The sequence below is a fragment of the Sebastes fasciatus genome, chromosome 2, assembly GCF_043250625.1.
Source record: "Sebastes fasciatus isolate fSebFas1 chromosome 2, fSebFas1.pri, whole genome shotgun sequence".
Classification (NCBI taxonomy): domain Eukaryota; kingdom Metazoa; phylum Chordata; class Actinopteri; order Perciformes; family Sebastidae; genus Sebastes; species Sebastes fasciatus.
Genome location: NC_133796.1, coordinates 11,911,174 through 11,931,336, shown reverse-complemented (window position 1 = coordinate 11,931,336; position 20,163 = coordinate 11,911,174). Strand labels below are relative to the sequence as shown.

General features: G+C 41.3%; 2 protein-coding genes across 5 annotated transcripts in view; one reads left to right on the top strand and one right to left on the bottom strand.

Annotated features, from left to right (window-relative positions):
- ss18l2 (ss18, like 2) overlaps positions 1 to 20,163 on the bottom strand; it is a 171,405-nt gene that overhangs the window by 52,156 nt on the left and 99,086 nt on the right. The gene's annotated exons all lie outside the window — the stretch shown is intronic.
- Positions 1 to 20,163, top strand: part of LOC141752008 (transcription initiation factor TFIID subunit 4) — a 95,620-nt gene that overhangs the window by 34,402 nt on the left and 41,055 nt on the right. For 3 of the 4 annotated variants that reach the window (XM_074609735.1, XM_074609744.1, XM_074609752.1), the window contains 3 exons: positions 3,659 to 3,789; positions 7,910 to 8,035; positions 13,747 to 13,803. In XM_074609735.1, coding sequence (XP_074465836.1) covers positions 3,659 to 3,789; positions 7,910 to 8,035; positions 13,747 to 13,803 — 314 coding nt within the window. Of the gene's footprint in view, positions 1 to 3,658; positions 3,790 to 7,909; positions 8,036 to 8,178; positions 9,125 to 13,746; positions 13,804 to 20,163 lie in introns of those variants that run through there. The other variant, XM_074609761.1, reaches the window with a different exon arrangement.

The window sequence follows — 20,163 nt, the reverse complement described above, 5'->3', positions numbered from 1 at the left end:
TTGTGCACAATGGCATAATAATCAACTGATATTTTAATTACCAGTACAGCTATTAAACTACAGTATCTAAGGAGCACGTCGCAGCATGATGCAGTCACTGAAGTCTCACTTTGCTTGACACAAATGTTAGCTGCTTGAGCTTGTTTGAGTGTAAATCATCAATGGAACAGTGACTAAATAATCTTATTTATATGGCAAGCAGTTTTAAATACAGTTCTTTTTGTTCACCATGCTGTGGCATTTTTATGCTACATCACCTTTTAATCTGTCTTGAATGCAGTTCCTGTTGGCAAATCAAAATACCGCAAATCAATTTAAATGCATACAACCTTTAAAGGTTGTCAATACGATATTCAGAGCAAACAACTCTTTGCAATGTAAAAATATAGAGTAATAGCGTCTTGAGCAGAGAATGAAGTCACTCTCCTTCTGTGCGTGTTGTAATACGAGTTTGTTTGTGGTTTGTTCACGTAGCGGGCCAGCCATGCATGCATGTTGGTGCATTTGAGTCTCTCTGTTGTGCCCCACAGGGTAGCTCATCGCCAACACTCTGCACTGCGCTCATACGGCTGTTACCACTGATAACGCCCAGCGGCGTCGCCGAAGCGTAGCGCCCACCCTCTGGTTCCCCCCCAGGTTAACACTGTTAGCTCTGTCAGCACTGTTGCAGTTGTTTGCACTGTTCGTGCTGTTAGCACCGTTAGCTGCTAGCCGCCGGCTCACCCGTCGACATGTTGAGAGCTGTGCGGAAGCAATCCCTCTGCTCTAAATATTGTATTGAGAACCGTTAAATAAAAACACAATAACTGTAGAGTATCAAACAATTTAAAAAATCATGATGGTATAATGTGCGTATTGTAGATCTTCAATAAGATCATGAGCGCCTCGGCTATGGGTTCCACTGGATGTTTATGTGAGCCATTTGTTCCCTGTATGCTCTTATTATTGACATCATATTTAAGATGTGTGTGGATATAACTTGATGCGATGGCATCTCTGCTATTTGAGGACGGAGTGGTCCTTGTGGTTTTACTGGACCTTGACTCCTGATGTGCAGTTTATCGTGATCAGGATGAAGATCAACATGTGCAAATCTGAGATCATGGTTCCTTCCCAGAAAAGTTAAATTGCTCAATTCAGGTGAGGGGGAGCAGCTGCCCCAAGAGGACTATATCAGGATTTTCATGGGTTATTATGTGTTTTGTGGGAAGAGAAAAGAACAAATCACATAGTTGCAGGTTTTATAGATATAAACTAGTATAGTTGGGTCATTCAGGACCTTTTCTATGTTCACTGCCAGCTACTTTTCAGGGGGACCCTTGTTGCTATGGATACCATTCAGTTCTATGCTAAATAAATATTCAAGATACCAGGCCTCGATGCAGATTGTGTCTCTCTATTGGATTTCTTGATACTGTGGTGTTGAAAGTGATGAGCAGATAGCTATGGTATAAGAACATACAGTGTTATCTAACAAGGGAGCGGCATGACACACAGAATAAGGGAAAAATACATACATAATCTATATTAACCTTATAATTCATTGTTTACATAGCTCCTACTTGATATATCAAAACATTAGCGATAGCCTCTAATAAGTCTTATATTGATAAGCTCTGCATCTGCAAGTGTAAAAAGGAGTGGATGCATACGTGGGTAGGTGATGGTCATGTAGTTCTCTATATGACATTGGGTGTCTTGAGTTTTGAAGACATGTTCGACACATGCAACCATCAATCAAAATGTCTTTGTCTTTGTATGCCTTTAAAGAGAAACTATAAAGATGTAGATGATGACAGATCTCAAACATACAAAGAGCTACACCAGTAGCTCTGTGAGGCTGTACAGGTACTATAGGCACAGCGGTGCTTTGAGCTAAATGCTAACATCAGCATGCTAATATACTCACAATGACAATGATAACATGCTAAAGTTAAGCGGGTAGAATGTTTACCATGTTCACCCATGGATGTACAATAAGACCTGGATATATAAAGCATTTTCCCCGTAGACCACCATTGTAAAAGAGACGTCTGTAAAACTGTTCACAGGACACCTCAAACTGCAATCAAGGTCGATTATGATTATGATTCTTTCATGTGTTCACCATCTTAGTGTGTTAGCATGGTAACATTTACTAATAAGCACTATGGTGGCGCTGGATGAAAAGTCCGGTGGTCACCAAAGTGACAAGTTATCCTGAAGTGGACATGAATGTTTGTACCAAATTTCATGGCAATTTATCCAATATTTCCCAAGAAATACCATGAAAGTCAACCTCATGGTGGCGCTAGAGGAAAAGTCAGAGGATTACCAAATTTATTAATACGCATTATCTGGGAACCATAGATGTTTGTACCAAATTTCATGACATTCCATCCAATAATGGCTGAGATAGTTCAGTCTGGACCAAAGTGGTGAACAGACTGACCTGACAACTGACATTGCCATCCCTACAGCCATACCGCTTGCATTGATAAAAATACTAAATATCCACCCAACTGGAGATGTTAAAATCTGGTGCAGCAATTTATTCCTGTTATCTTTTCTGTCTTGTAGAAACTAAGCAAACTATTAAAGCTGTTTAGTTCATTAGTCTGTTTTCCAGGCCCTTTTTTTCTAGGTGAATAATAGTGATTAGTATCCGTACAAGTTCAAGAATGTGTTTTTGCTCACAGAAATGTGGCTCTCTGAATAAGTCTCTTAAACTTTCTCTGAAATATTAATGTCCCTGAAAGATCTTATTTTTCAGGAAGCAGAAGCCTATTAGTGTTTTTCTTTGACCTTGTGACATTGCCACATGTATTGCCACCGTAATTATAAGGCTAACAGGGCTCCCTCCATGCATCCATTTCAAAGCCTGAGCGGATGAGGAGTATATGCATTGTTCAGCTGATTTAAATAATTGGTGTGGTTTACTTAAAAGGGTGCCAGAGAGAAAATTATGGTAATGGAATAATTTAAAAGGAAGTTGGAAACAGATAGTAACCCCACCAAAGTCTGTCCTCCTCTCTTTTGTTATGACTTCAGATGAGTTTTGCTCCAAGGAAACTAAATTATCCTTCTCCTGTGAAAAAGAGATGGTCAATGTCGTTTACACACTTGGAGGAGCTTAGCTAGTAAAGCCACTCTCTGAATTTGCACTAAGACTGTGAAACAAATTAACTTTTCTGTGTGATGAGTCCTATTTCTGGGAGTTAATTGCACGTACTAATCCAGACTGTTTTTCTGTGTGTGTGTGTGTGTGAGTGAGTACAGTAGGTGTGTATGAGTGGAGAATGAAAGTTGTGATCCTCTGTTGGTGTGTTTTTATGAGTTGTGTGTGTGTTTGTAGTGAAACAATTACCTTCTACCTGCTTAGCTGTTGTTTTTCTCGAAATGGCAAATGGTGGAAGCAAGTGAAGTGATGATAAAACAATCACTTCCAACCCGTTTATCTCTTTAGTAAATTAAATGAATGGAGGCTATATTATAAAACTGGAGGATCAACATTTTAATTGAGACAGAATCAGTGAGGTGAATGAGAAATCTGCTTTTAATTATGAGAAGTAAAAAATACTAACTGTACCTGTTGAGTGAGAATGAGGGGTCGAATTGATATTGATGCTGATCGCTAAAGTTTCATCTTGTCCTAAATGTGTGTTTGTGTCCTTCACAGCTAAGAAGTTTGGAGTCACAGAGGTCCCTATGGAGGCAGTGACATTCATCTCACACGCCACGCAGTCACGACTTCGAACTGTGGTAGAAAAGGTTTCTACCATCGCACAGCACCGACTGGACTCCTGTAAGGTAAGAAGAACGCACACACACACATACACATACCCACTGAGTAGGGACGTCTAGAGCTGTTGGAGTCATTCAATGCATTTCTTACACCTAATTCATGTCCAAACAGTTTTAAAGCTGCTTAGCTTACGAGCTTACATACAGCTGACACTGGGGAAAATGAAATATTCAACATGTAAGTGAGTGAGTAAAACTCCAAAGGCAGAGGGCAGGTGGGCAGGATAAAGTTGAAAAGTGTTTTATAGAAATTTCATTACCCTCAATTAATGGCCTCACACTCACAGCAGCCAGTCATCATCCCTCCCACTCTGCTGTGTGAGCTACTTCAGGCATCTGTGGCTCATTAATTGCAGGGTTGGTGGTTCGAACCCGGACTCCTCCTGTCCACATGTCGAAGTGTCCTTGAGCAAGACCTGAACCCCAAGTTGCTCCTGATGGGCAGGCCAGCGCATTACATGGCATCCGCCGCCATCAGTGTGTGAGATTGAACTGTGCACACAGCGAAATCGTGGAAAATGAACGAACATTATCATTTTCTCACCCAAAAACTTTTGGTGTGTTGCCACATTTTTATGAAGTATCATTAAGAGCATCGATAAATATAAGTATCGTTAAAGGTTGACTCCATCTGCGTTCTTTTCCGGGTTTTTCAAATGGAAACGTTGTATTTACACTCCCGTGTTCTAAAAATTTCTGTTTTTGTCAATGGAGTCTGGTCGCTTTGAAGAGAACGATATAACGGCTTCACTTCTCCGTCAGAAAGGGCTGTCTGACGACGACGAATAGCGGCTGTGGACGGGAGCAGCAGAAAAACGTACCTAAAAAAAGGCCCACTTCAATCAATATCAGTTTAAGTGTACGTTATATTTCGATTATTTTCATTGCTTTACCTTGCCATCAGACAGCCCTTTCTGACAGGGAACTGAAGCCATTATATCCCTCTCTTCAAAGCCACCAGACTCCATTGACAAAAACAGTAATTTTACCTCGCAGTTGCTGGTCTGCCGCTGCATCGATTGGTTAGTTTGTTTGTATTATTGTGTGAATTTTCGGATTCGAATGTGGCGTCCACCTCAATACATTTAGCTACTGTGCTAGTATTCCTGTCTGCTTCTCCAAAGTGGGAGCGTGCCGACCACCATCTGTAGGTAATACACTGACTACGGATAAGGATATATGTAGCAACGTCATCATACAGAATATTCACTCGAGTTGGAAAAGAAACTTCATCAGGACATTCAAGCGCACACATACTTAATCACACAAACTCGAATATGGGCTTATATGCTCCAACATTCCCACACAGACACACAGTGGCATGCACACACATGCACTTTTATCTGTCTCACGCATAAACTCACAGACAAAAAATGCAAGTGTACCACTAATATAAACACATAAAAGTTAATATGAAAAGTCTTTTTTTTTTTACCTTTAAGTTGATAAACAGGAGAGCGCAGACTTCTCAGTCAGTCAGCCAAAACTTGAGGTGTAAAAGAACTTCTGAGTGCTCGTCTGCGACGTACACCTGCGTGCTTTTCTCGTTATTGGTGGCTTTATCTCCCGTAGCCCTTGAATGCAACTATATAACCACATTTAATTGGTGTACATTAAAGCACAAATCCATCTCGACTGCGAGCCTAAATCTTGGCGTTGTTGGGAGAACAGTGGGGGAACTTTGAAAATGTGTTTTTCCCTGACACCAAGAAGGGAGGAAGAGGGGGAGGGAGGAAGAGCATCGCTACAGCTGTCCCCATCTTGTTTGGTGCTTCTTCTTCTATTCGTTCTTTCTGTTCCTTTTTTGTGGTTTTGTAAATGAGGTGTGTGTGAGAGAGAGGCACGGAGCTCTGTGAAGCCACTCTGTTGACATCAGCGGGAAAAAAAAAGAGAAAAGACCAAAAGACAAAGCGGCCTTAAAGAGCAACCGGGCTTCGTCAGCGGCGGCAGGAGCTACGGCAAGAGTGCAGGCTCAGCGCTGCAACAAAGAGGAGGGAGGCTGGATGAGAGAGAGAAAGAGGGTGGGGGAGTGGAGGGGTGCTGGCGAGGAGCCTCCTCTGATGTGTCTTTGTGCTCTGTGCCACCCAGCGTCTCTCATCCACACAAACCTGACACACACACACACACACAGATAGAGAAGAGAGTGATATAGAAATAAAGTGCAAGAGGAGAACAGAGCTGCAGAGGAGACATACACACACAAACATGTGAAATAAGTAATTATCCTATTAACTTTTGATGACCTACAAAAGTTGTTTTCACACTTGCCTTTCCATCTCCCAAGTGGGAGGCGAATGCGCCATGCGCAAAGAGAAGCGTCGCCTTTAAATAGAAAAAGTTAGTGTATGTTCAAGTGTGTTGTTGTGATCAGACCGCTGGTGTTCCAGACGTCTTAAAGTTGGTTTAACCAAATGTGCAGTTAATGATGAAGGTATATTTATGATTATCAGCAGGGAATGCCAGACTTATTTGTTATAATCTTTATTTGTAATCATAGATTTATTTGTATTTATTTATTCTTTTGTGACATTTGCCTTTATGTGAGAGTGTAAATGGGGGGAGAGAGAGAGAGAGGGGTATCACATGCAACAAAGGTCCTAAAGCTGCAGTCGAACCCGGGACGTTGTGGTAATGTGACGTGTGCTGTAACCACTCGGCTACAAAGGTGCTCTGTAATCATTGATTTTAATGGTGATGGTAGTCTGTTATTCTTTTCGTCCAGTCGATGAATGCATACAATAAATCACACCTGGACAAAGTGTTTTATCCCGCTATTTCCCAATAGCTGGTAATTTATTTAATCCATTTCCAGGAAAAGAATACAAAGTTAATTGATATGCTTTATTTCCATGTCTGTTGATAAATAGATCATAATTAGCAAATAATTTCTTTTAAAATTTGTTAAAAAAACCTTCCTGAATCATTACATTAGCTACCTGGTTACAGCTGTGTAGACAATAAATCACACAATGGTGAGATTTGTGTCTGATCAGAAGTGTCTTCTATTAGTTTTGGTTTTCCACCTCAGATGAAGAGCAGTGCACAGCCGCTTCTCAAGCATAAGAGCCCTTTTTTAACAATTATATGCTATTTTAGCATATAATTATTAAATAATTTTGAGGTAAATTTGGCAGTAAATCCAAAGAAATTTCAAATAGGTTACTTTCTAATTACCATGAAAGTGTTACCAAGTGTTTTATTAATTTGATATAAAAAATGTATTTAATTTTTACAAAAAAAAAATACTAACTTGAAAATAGAGAGAAAGCTACCTATACATTGTTTTTAGGAAATTCTTATAATGAGGACTGACCCATGTATATTCTCAAGCATGCTTAATTATGATCACGCACATCTTGTCAAACTTTTCTTTGTCAGTTTGCTCTCTACCTGTCTCTCTTCTCTGTGCATCCTCTTAGTTCAGAAGCCTGTTTCCATATATTGCCACTGTGGAGTAGTGCTGAAACAAGTAGTTGATTATTCAATGAGTCAATCGACAGAAAATTGATCAGCAACACGTTTATTTGTCTTTTGTTCAAGCAAAATGGCCAAATTACTGGTCCCAGCTTGCTGCTTTTCTCTGTTGTATATCATTTTAAATTGAATATCTTTATGCTTATGACTGTTGGCCATACAAAAGAAGTCATTTGAAGACGTCCCCTTGGGCTCTGCCAGACTGTGCTGGGCGGTATTGACAATTTTCTGACTCATAATACAGTTAATAATCAATGAAACAGAAAAATTAAAGGATTAATCGATAATGAAGATAATCATTAGTTGCAGACTAAAAAGAAAGAAAACTATTTTGCTACTAAAAGTTTTGTGGCCACATACATTTTTTGGTTTAACTCATCTTGCCAAACTTCAAGGAAGGGGAGTTCCTCAATTTTCTGTCATTGATGTCCGACAAATATTCTACCACCATACTCTGTGCTTTGGGTGGAATCGTTGTTCTAGCAATTATTTACTGTATTTTTGGTTTTGAGATCATTTAGTAGATGGACTAAGGGCCGCCCTGAAGTTCTGACATGTGTGCCCAAAGCCTCAGAAGCAGCCACTGAATGGGACTTGTAGCTATTTTTCGACAGTTTCAGTTGCAGTGATTTTCTCTCTATCTCCTTGTCAGGATGATGAGTGCTACGAGCAGTCTGCAGACGTTCGCTCTCAGCTGCGCTTCTTCGAGCAGCTGGAAAGGATGGAGAAGCAGAGGAAGGACGAGCAGGAGAGAGAGATCCTGTTGAAAGCCGCTAAAGTAAGTTATTGTCACCTCACCATCCTACTGTGTGTGTGTGTGTGTGTGTGTGTGAGTGAGAGAGAGACAGTTGTTATGTCCCCGTGCAACAGCGTTTTTGTGTACTGCTGCTGTGTGTATGTGTGTGCGTGTTGCTCTGACAGATGAATTAGAGTGTGACACCAGTGGATGAAGCGACCTCCCTGCGTCCTCCCAGGCTCCTGGCCCCAGGGCTCCTCTGTCCTGGCTCTTCCTCACCGGACACAGCGAGGAGGGGGGACCTCGTACACTACGCAACTCCCATGCACAATTCAGCCGACACACACACTCACCCACCCCCGTGTACAACCTGCACAACATCCCTCTATCACAAGCCTTGACAGCTCAGCTGAAACAGAGCATCAGTTTAAAAACAAAGAGTACAGATTTCTCAGAGTGCCAGAGAGGCCAGCATGTTTTTTGTTTTATCAAGCTATCTATCAATATACTGTATACAACTGAATATATGTTGCTCCAAACATCTGGTGTCAAGCAGGCTTTTACCAGGAAAATTGCATTGTGCACAAAAAGTATTGCATCTTTCCAAAAGCAGCAACAGAGATTTGTTTGGAACAAACTGCATTAGTAATCAAGAACAGATATAGATGATTTCTTTAAACTAACAAATCCAATGAAAAGCCTCATAATACCGGCTGCACTGTTTAATTTAGAGGTAGTTTTTAGAGACAGCACAAATACGCTACAGCAACGTATCCTCATATCTTAGAAAAAAGTTATTCCTAATTTTTTGTGCTTTTTCCGATGAATGTCCAGCAACACATTTCAATTTCTGCTTGTAACATGCATACAGTCTTTTCAAAATAAACTTCGGTCTTCACAGGGAAACAACTTGGTTAGGTTTAGGCAACAAAACTACTTAGTTTGATTTAGAAAAATAATTTCTCGTAGGTATACAGTAGCTACAAATGGTGTATGAGAACAGCCTGACTACAGTAATAACCGTTTAGTACCAAAAATATATATATAAAGTTGATTACAACTTTAAGCAATAAGAAGTATTATGATTTCCTGTCCAAACTATCTCTGATTGCCATGTATGTTAGGTGGCAATCAGAAAAAAAATCATTGTTTAACCAGATGCCTCATTTGCAAAAATGTTCTGGCTTTGGCGGAGTAGTAGTGTGCACTGCATCTTAAAGGTACAGTGTGTACGATTTGGTGGCATCTAGTGGTGTGGTTGCAGATTGCAACCAACTGAGTAGCCCCTCCGCTCACTCCTCCCTTTCCAAGACTGCAGTAACGCGAGCTGCCGAGTGCAAAACCGTGGTAACACAGTTTGCCTCGCTCAGAAGCCATACCATAATAACACTACTTTAGGAGCAACGGAAATCAGACGGCGGCTGACGGTACCACGGTTTTGTGCTCTGTGGCTCACGTGACCGACATAAAAACGTGGAAGTCTCTCTCTAGAGCCATATTTGGTTTGTCCGTTCTGGGCTACTGTAGAAAGTAAGTAATAAGTATATATCCAATAAAGAAAAATCAAATTGCCAGCCAACATTTCAACAGTTACCAGATGCTAACACCTACATTACTAAACCACCTGGAATATATTATATATTAATATTAAATAACACACCTTAGCAGTTTTACTAGCTATTGTATAAGGCTACTGTGGGTGAAAAGGTTGTGTTTTATGTAACTCCTCATAACGTTTCAGTTACACGGTGCAAATAGAATTCAATTGCAAACACTACAAGAAACTTTTAAAAAATGGCCAGCAGTAATGTAAAGTTATGTGGTTTGTAATAACTATGGTATATATCACTAGTATAGTCATTTAGTCCCAATATAGAGGGTGTCTATACATTTTATAAACATCTTTTTATTTAAGGGCGTAAGTGACCTTTTGTCCTTAGAAAAATACTGCAAATTGTTGCATAGTGTAGGAGTCTCTTTTACCCAGCTGATAGATTGATCATAGTTGCACAAAACTCCTGACTCAATAAGACACGTGGAAGAGGAATACCTGCGCTAACTTTGGAAGAAAGTATTAAAACCACTTATTTCCAAGAGAGTCCTTGCATTGTTACCCATCCACTATTCTGGTCTCATCTCTGTACATGTAGAGACATTTGTTTATCAGTTAAAAAAAGGTCTTCAAATTTGGAAAGATCACCACTGACCAAAAAAAAAGAGAGAATCTTTTGCAAATGAAAATGCCTCGCGGTGCGACATTAGCAGAAAGCTAGGTTAATTTAATTAATTTTGAATGGAGCAAATGTCCCACAGTAAAGATTCTCATTGCGGCACACCTCACTGTCTTAATTGCATTATTACGCTCCGGTCCTGCCATGCAGGATATTAGAAAATCCTCTAGTTGATGAACACTGGCCACCAAACCTCATGACCTGTCTGTTTTTTCCTTTTAGCAGAAACCAGATAGCCTCGCTCCTGGTTGTGAAAAAAGACATCGCCTCAGCAGGAAAACGACACCGTGAAGTGTGTTGTTAAAAAAATGAATAGTGACGCTTTTATGTCCTCTGTTAGTGGCCAGTTCTACATGGCTGAACAGCGTAATCTTTTCTTTCTTTTACTGTGAACAGTTCTCTTCATTAACAGGATTAGTGAAAAACGTTTGCAAATGTAGCCAAGTTGTTGTTGGAAGGGCTTACCTCGGGGCTGTTTGGATTACATGAGCATCGTTGAGGATAGTTTGACTTCACCTCAGAGACATGTCTGGCTTTTTGGCGCCTGTTGCCATGGCGTTTCAGTTCAAGCAGAAGTTTGGAGAGCAAATCTTCTTTCCTAATGATAGTACAATATATTACACCGCCTGATAACATACTAGTCTTTTTTCTTCTCCTATTTAATCATGCATGTTAAATCTATTTCTATATTACTGTGTGGACACAAGCATATTCATCACATCAGTTGTATCAGATCATTGGCTCTGATCTGATCTGATTACTGATTATCCTTTCTTTTAATTTATTTTTAACATTGTTTTTGTTTATTTTTCTTACTCCTAATGCAAACTGTCAAACCTATGTCAGGTTTTGACATTTGTTGTTGAAAAATACAAAAAAAGAGTCTCTTTACCATAGACTGTATATAAGAAGTGGATGTAGTCACCGTGACGTCACCCATTAGTTTGTGTTTTTTTGCAACCAGAAATGACATGAGAGGGTAGAGCTAAGTACAACAGAACGCTGAAGAAAGCATTTTAGGCGACCAAAAATGTTAGAATTAACTTTCATGACCTAAAAACACACTTTGAAAGTGTCAAAATTCGAAGACGAAAACACGGACAACTCCCAGACCAGACAACGCCGTGGTAGCGACCTGTCAATCACAAGGTAGCCACGCCCTAAAGCATACTCTGCTTTATGGTCTATTTGACTTTAAATGGGACCATAATTTACTAAATGAACATCATGCTGTATTGAAGAAGACCTGAAACTAGCGATTGAGACCATAAACTCATGTTTACAATGTTTACTGAGGTAATAAATCAAGTGAGAAGTAGGCTCATTTTCTCATAGACTTCTATACAATCAGACTTCTTTTTGCAACCAGAGGAGTCTCCCCCTGCTGGATATTAGAAAGAATGCAAGTTTAAGTCACTTCAATTTTCAGACCTGGTTGCCCACTGCTTTTTTATTCACATTCTCCATTTGAGACCAACCAGTATAGAGGGAGAAATCCATCACTGAATACATCATAAACCTCAAAACTCCATAATGTTATGCAGCCTGAAGACATATTGCATAATCTCGCTTTTTCTCGACAAACATACAACACTTCTGCTCTCCTATTTAAAAACAGATGTAAGGTTGATTGATTATTGGCTATTTGTAAAGTGTGTGATTTGCTTTACTAAAATTTTTAAGGCAAATGAGAAAAACCACTATGATAAATAAATGTATCAGTGACTACTGTAAGAGGAGTGATAGGAGTAGAAGTTTCACCATCTGGACTTAATATTTGGGAGAATATATTGACAGAATATTAACTTTTTTTTCTCTCCACATACAACCCACAGCTAAATGAACCAAGTACAACCCTCTGGGGGCTTTCAAAAATACATCTGGGCAACGATAGAGAGCCAACCGACCAAGTAAAAGTAGACAAAACTTCGTGAAAAAAAAAATCATCACAAAATAACTCCTGGAATATGATCACCATCACAGATTGATCATATGCTGTAGAACACTGTAGCATGGAGGTTTTTCTTTATTATTTAAGTACAGTATATTCCACTGTGCCAAACCCAACAGAGCTTGTCGGCATCGACTACCCGGTCCTCTTCTCCCCTCTGCTCTCTCCTGTAAGTGGGGAAACCAGGGCAGCTGACAGAGGAGATGTAGAGCATGCCAGTGGCACCGCTGCCCTTTTGTAAACAGTCCATCTGTACCAACCCCTCCCACTCCTCCGCCCCTCTGCCACCCACCTCCCCGCCCGCCTGTCCGCCTGCCTGGCTGCTTCTCTCCTGCTCGAGCGCCCGCTAATTTGACCTCTTGAATAAGAAACCTGCTAACATATTCCCCTCCACCCCCGTCCTCTCTCCTCCTCCTCCTCCTCCTCCTCCTCCTCCTCCTCCTCCTCCCTTCACAACAAGCCCTCCCCTTCCTCGACGCCGTCCATTTAGAATATGACTCAAGTCTTGAGGGATGCTCTGGCCGACCAGAGGGCGAACACATTAGTCTTAGTTGAGATACCGACCAGTACGTGAACCGCCTGATATATTTAAAGCCAATTAGCAGGAAGGCTATGAGGAGCATCCATAAGGCGGAGAGGATGAGGAGAGGAAGGGGAGGAAGGGAGGCAGAGGGTCGAGGCCCAGCGCTAAGTCTGATTGATTCAGTATTGGAAGGCGATATTAACCAAAATAGATATTAATACTCTATGATCTATAGAGTTTACTATAAAATATATTCATATTCAATGTTTGCTGACACGATATACCCTTTGAAATGTGTTAGTGAATAAAAGAAAGACATATCGGACAATAAGGGAAAGATATATTTTTGCACAAAAATGTTTTTTCATGAACCCCCTGACCTAATTCAGTAAAAATAATACTACACAGATTACATCCAGATCCCAACAAAATAGCAACACCCAGTTAGTGTGTGTAGTACCATAATCTGCCGTATTGCCTGCAGTGGTCAGCCGTACATGTACATTTGGCTGTGTGGTGAAGGATTCCCAGGGACAAGCACATTCACCCAGATCTTGGCTGCTGATTAAAATAGAAGTGCTGTGTTGTTACGCCAGGGACACACACACACACACACACACACACACACACACACACACACACAGCAGCGGATAGCCACACTGGCTCACAGTGACACACACACAGCCACCACCACTGATACTCACCAACATCCTTTGCCCTGTGTGTGTGTGTGTGTGTGTGTGTGTGACTATGTGTGTGTGTGCTGGCTCCTGCAGAATTTTTAATAACCTCTTTTGATTAGAATCCCCCTCCAGCGGCTTATTTAGGGCTGGATTTGGAGCGGGTTTAAAGGCCACCACCCCCTGGGGGGCGCTCCATTGCACTTCTCTGAATTCAAATACGATGTCCTTGACACCTCTGTATCCTGTTCCCATTTTGCACTATTTTTGCTGCAGCAGCAACAGATGAGTAGCGAGGGGGGGCGGGGGAGGTGGGCTCCTTAAACCAGCTGTTAACCTGTGTTTTCCCCCCCCTTTTTACTCCACAGAGTCGCTCCAGGCAAGAGGACCCAGAGCAAGCTCGACTGAAACAGAAAGCTAAGGAGGTAAGCTGCTGCGGAGATCATTACCCTTGACATTTCCCCCGACTCGGGCGTATTAATTTTTCATGCCTCACTACATATGTAATGCCATTTAAAGTCGGACTTAAAAAAGTTTGAGGAATTATTCGCGCCGATTGATGCCCATGTGTGGAAAATGATTTTTCTGCATACCAAAGACACCCTCCACTTCCTCCACCCCCCCAAACCCCCGACCCCCGTCTTTTTCTTTTCTTCGTCTATTTGAACCTCTTCATCTCGTTTGAATTTTGACTAACTGCTGATCATTGAGCTCCTCCTTTTCTTGGTCAACGGGGTATCAGGGGAAGGATATACGGTGGTAACTGTAGTTGCCTTTCTAGGTTTATTCTGCATTTTCTCATGTCAGTCCTTTTTTTATAATTAATATTTGTTAATGCCATTCTGTTATAAAACACCACTATAATATACAGAGGTGGGACCAATTTATTGTTTTGCAAGTCACAAATAAGTCTCAAGAGTTTGTTCTCGAGTCCTAAACTTTAGGTTTTGAGTCCTAAACAAGTAATAATGTGCTTTTCACCAAATGCAATGCCATTTTAACAACAGAGTAATAATATATTTAATTTACAAAAATCATGAATGCTTTTTAAAAATAGTATTTATTCTAAGGCTATCAATCGTTTAAAATATTTATTCGCGATTAATCGCATGATTGTCCATGATTAATCACAAATAATCGCACATTTTTTTAATCTGTTCAAAATGTACCTTAAAGGGAGATTTTTCAAGTATTTAATACTCGTATCAACATGGGAGTGGGCAAATATGCTTCCTTTATTAACGACACAAAACAACGACATTGTTGTTTATTGTCCAGAAACCCTCACAGCTACTGCATTTAGCATAAACAATATGCTCAAATCATAACATGGCAAACTCAAGCCCAACAGACAACAATAGTTGTCAGAGTGTCAGTGTGCTGACTTGACTATGACTTGCCCCAAACTGCATGTGATTATCATAAAGTGGGCATGTCTGTAAAGGGGAGACTCGTGGGTACCCATAGAACCCATTTTCATTCACATATCTTGAGGTCAGAGGTCAAGGGACCCATTTGAAAATGGCCATTTCAGTTTTTCCTCGCCAAAATTTTTAGTAAGTTCGGAGCGTTGTTTATCCTCCTTCGTGACAAGCTAGTATGACATGATTGGTACCAATGCATTGTGGAGGTTTTTCTCGTTTCATATGATGCCAGTATCTTCACTCTATTTGACCCTAAATGGGACCATAATTTACTAAATGAACATCATGCTGTATTGAAGATGACTTGAAACTAGCGATTGAGACCATAAACTCATGTTTACAATGTTTACTGAGGTAATAAATCAAGTGAGAAGTAGGGTAATTTTCTCATAGACTTTTATACAATCAGACTTCTTTTTGCAACCAGAGGAGTCGCCCCCTGCTGGCTATTAAGAAGAATGTAAGTTTAAGTCACTTCCGCATTGGCGTCACTTGTCAGACCTCGGAGTTGACCACTGCTTTTCTGTTCACATTCTCTATTATAATTCTTCGCATTATCGCGTTAACTTTGACAACCCTAATTAAAACAAGTTTATTAAAACAAGTGTGACTGAACTTAATCATAAAAAACAATCTGGGATCATTCATGGAAATAAAGGAAAATTATTTGATTCGTAGCACACTTTTTAAATAAAATACTTTTTAATGTTTGGGCCTGGGGGGAAGGTATCAAGTATTTTCAAGTCAAAAAGCTCAAGTCAAAGGGAAGACACAAGTCCAGTTGCAAGTTTTTTTTTATTTTGTCAAGTCGAGTCTAAAATAATCAAATTTGTGACTCGTCCATAGTCCACACCTCTGATAATATCTGTCTCTCAACCTACTTACAAGTTATGACTTAAAAGACCTGTTCTTGTCACATTTCTTTGGAAAAGAGTCAAATTTGCAACAATAATTCAGTGATAACATAAATAAAAAGCAAGTGAATGGTGAGTGAGGGTCTCAGATACCAGTTCATGCTCAGCATTAACTTTTCCTACTACAAAGGAATAAAAGGAGTTATTTCCTTCTTCAAGCAATAGACTAAGGCACAACACGTAGAGTTGCACATTGTGTTTTACTGATGTAGCGCACTTCTGTTGGCGCTACGCTGCTATATCCTCCTTATTTTAAGTGCAGGTTCTGTATATGGTAAAATTCCCAGTGGACCCAGGAAAGTAGACCACTCTTCTTAGTCTTCTTTTAGTGGTTGGTTGATGTTGTTTACGCAAACGCAATAGTTCTGTCACGGTGGAAGTTTGCATTCTCGTTTTTCACTTTGTTTACTCCAGAATAACTTCACTGGGTGCTTTTTCAGTCCTCGCCGTGCTAACGGGGATCAAGAGGATTGTCTTGAGCTTCCGTAGAGTAGTCTGAGTAGGCGGGAGGATAAAACAGGCACCAGTCACCTGTTGTTGTTGTTGTTGTTGATGTAGAACTTAAGGAGCAGATGTGGTTTCTTTTAAGTTGTCTTTTATTCATCCAGGTAAAGTTTACTGAGCTCGTATGCACTTTTCTTACCAACATCTGAATTTGTACTCGCAGTTCTACAATTTTCCACCTGACAGCTCCCCAGTAAAACTACCACTGTCTGTTAATGTTGGCCATTTACATTTTCACTGTAAATGCCTTGCTCAAGGGCAGCTCAGTATTGTTGTTTGAAGTATTAAGGATTTTCTTAGCCAGTCTGTTGTGCTGAACTTGTGACCTTCAAGTGACAAGTGGACTTCTCTCACCGCCGGCTACTGGCAGCGCTCTGTCTTTTCTCTGCATCTCTCCCGGACATTTCTTTCTAGCAACAGCGAGCCCGGCTGCAGTTTAGAACATTCACACTACATCTCAGCCTACCCATAAGCCCCACATATGCAAATGAAGCAGCGTAATAGGCAGCGCGATAGGTTCGCCCCCAGGGGCCATGTGATCAAAGCGGATCTCCTCCCTGTTAAGTGGCAGTCCGCTCGTCATCTGGATACGGCCAGATTAGCGCCTTGCGAGGAGACGCCCGCGCGCACGTGTGCACATTTTCATTTTTCAGCTGGAATTTTAAGAAGAAGGTGGTTTGGAAAATTGTTACTTTATGTAATGCTTTCTCCCGCTAGATAGAAGCGAGGAAGACTCACAACCCCCCCAACTGCCCCCACACACACACACACACACCCCTCTTCCACCCTCCCTCACCTCTTTCTTTTTTTGCTTAATGGCCGTCGTTTCTCAGCCCCCGTGCCTCTCCGGTTTTCATCACCTGAGTTGGCTGTTTGTGTCACTGCGGAGTCTGTCGGCAGCTCACACATCTGTGCAAATTTCATCAGGATAATGAGCCCGAGCTACTCTTCCAGGCGACGACGGGCAGAGGAGCCAGCCTCTCTTTAAGCCCCTCTCCCTGATCACGCACACACAAACAAAATAACCACCACCACCAAAACAATCACCATTTTGGAGAGATGGAATTAAAGCGTGTTATATACTCGAACCGAGTGTCGGCGTGTAAACTGAGCAGGCACATGATTTGTTTTTAAAAAGGCAGGAGCAGTGTGTTGTGGAACTATTGTTGCGGTCTTGAGTCTAGTCTAGTCTGACGACCAGGTATTAATCCATGACCAGCAAATGAATGGTATGAATCGTCAAGCTCAGGCTGAATGTCTTGTCAAGTCAATTTCATTTACTTAGCCCGAAATCACAAATTTGCCTCAAAGAGCTTTATAATCTGTACAGCGTCTCCATCCTTAGACCAGCGATTTAGAGGAAGGAAGAACTCCACGGAAAAAAGGGAGAAACTCTCTTTCAATGTGTATCCGTGATCCTTCGGTGAAAGTGTTTTTTGTCCAAGAAAGTGATATCACTTACACCCTGTAGATCCTCACAGGACACATAATAGGTGCTTGAATGGCAATTAACTCACTAGCATTGCTCACGGTCCCTCTTTTAGCCTGATAACATAACAGAATTATTAGTTCTCACCTTTTCACAGTCCATAAAGGTTAATACTGTGACAAAAAGGGCAGGTTAGTAAAAAATACAAAATAAAAGTTTAGATTAGATAGATTGTTTCCTCACGACCTAAAAGGTGGACCTCTGAGTCAGTATACCAGTGGGTTCCCCCACCTTTCCTTATCAATACTGGCCAGATCACTGTGAATATGTTGTTCACATTCCCCAGAGGATGAATCCCAATGTTTTTGTCATCCCTTTATCTTTCCTTTAGTGCAACTATCAGGCGAAAATGTTCACTTGTAAACCAGATTTTAAGAATCAAATAGGCAGATCGCCATGACATTCACTGGTCACATTCATGCTCCCCAGCAGATAAAACCTTTATATTGTGGACAATCCATGAGCTTTCTGCTTGTGCCACCCATTGGGCTACACCTCCGGGCCTGAAAAGTGAAGCCAATGCGGAAGTGCCTTAAACTTGCATTCTTTCTAATAGCCAGCAGGGGGCGACTCCTCTGGTTGCAAATGAAGTCTGATTGTATAGAAGTCTATGAGAAAATGATCCTACTTCTCACTTGATTTATTACCTCAGTAAACATTGTAAACATGAGTTTATGGTCTCAATCACTAGTTTCAAGTCTTCTTCAATACAGAATGATGTTCATTTAGTAAATTATGGTCCCATTTAGAGTCAAAATGGACCATAAAGCAGGGTATGCTTTAGGGCGTGGCTACCTTGTGATTGACAGGTCGCTACCACAGCATTGTCCGATTTGGGAGTTGTCACAGTTGGCGACGGCAAAAATGTCGAACTCTTCACAGGCTTCACAACAGCAGTCGACAAACCAATGGGTGACGTCACGGTAACTACGTCCACTTCTTATATCCAGTCTATGGTGCCACCCTCAGGCCAAAACTGTGGACACTACATATTTCACAATATTACAGGCAAATGAAGTTGCCATGAAGTTCACAGAGCAGATTTATGGTCCCAAGGGGATAAAACCTCTGATTCAATGGTCTCAGGATAAACGTATAATTACAATATTAGACCCCAAAATACCACAATGTTTTTGTCCAATAGCGTTATATTGAGGGGTAATGAACATTGTAGGCTCTAGGTGTCACTAGCTGGGCTTTTGGGTTTTAGTCGTAGCCATGCATCTAATTGTGTGTCTGTATTTTCACCTGCAACTTAACCCGCAACCTCATCATCAGCAGAGCAGGCTGGACAGATAGACGCTGACAGAGGTTTTGCGTGAGAGAGAGAGAGAGAGAGAGAGAGAGAGAGGCAGAGCGGTCTAGCGCCCCTGTTTCCTCCATTCACTACCATTTGGCCGAAAGGTCAGATGGGCTATTTCAAAAATGCCCCCAGTGAAAATCAATGGGCAAATCGTGGAGCTCAGTTCCTGTTTGTTGTTGTTGTTGGTGGTGGGTCTGTGTGTTCTGTCTGTTCCATCACTGAGGCAGGAGGCCAGGCAATGCCTAATCATCGAGAGAGAGAGGGAAGGAGACAGACAGAGACAAAGAGATGGAGAGAAAAGGAGACTTGGGGGGGGGGGAGAAAGACGGGGGAGGCAGAGAGAGATAGAGAGGGAGTTAAGGCCAGTAGAGATACATCACGATGTCAGACACACAGACACACCGCAGCCACAGATTCATCATCGCAACCGCGTCTGCAGGCACAACTGGACACAGGAAACGAGTGAACTGGAGAAGAGGAGTGGAGCGAGGACAGGCGAAGAGAGACGAGGGAAGAGGGGGGGAAGACAAATTGGCTACCACACCTGGCCAAAATCTGGCCAAACGCTCCTGTTAGGGGCCCGATCAGCTGCTAAAGCAAACCTATGCAAAGAACACCCAAGATTTCCACTGCGTAGCGTTGTTAATAAGAGCTGGTTAACCATCATAAACTATTGCTCTTTTTCTAGTCTTCCACATTACCATGCCCTTGCAGGAAGACACTTCTAGCATAGTGTGATTCCCGAGGAAACCAAGAGCTGTCTAATAGGAATCTCAAAGGTTTTTATAAGTATAATTCTCAAATATTTTTCTTCTTCAGGCATTTATTTTGCCCATTTTTGACGCACCAACATTGCTTGAAATGTCTTGAACCTCTACCGAATTAATTCCGCCCTAGCTCAACTTTGAACCTTGCATGGCTCCAATTAAAAGCCTGCAGTTATACATCCCTCCTCGCTGTACTGTACTAACACATATGTTAGAATATATGAATCGAATTAGAGCAATACTCATGTGACATATGCACAACCATGGTCAAATTGAGCATATTTAGCCTCATTTATGTTGTGCTTGTTATTTAAATCACAACCCTTTGGTCAGCCGGTATGCACCATGTCTTAATGCACACATACATGTTTCTTGATTGGCCCC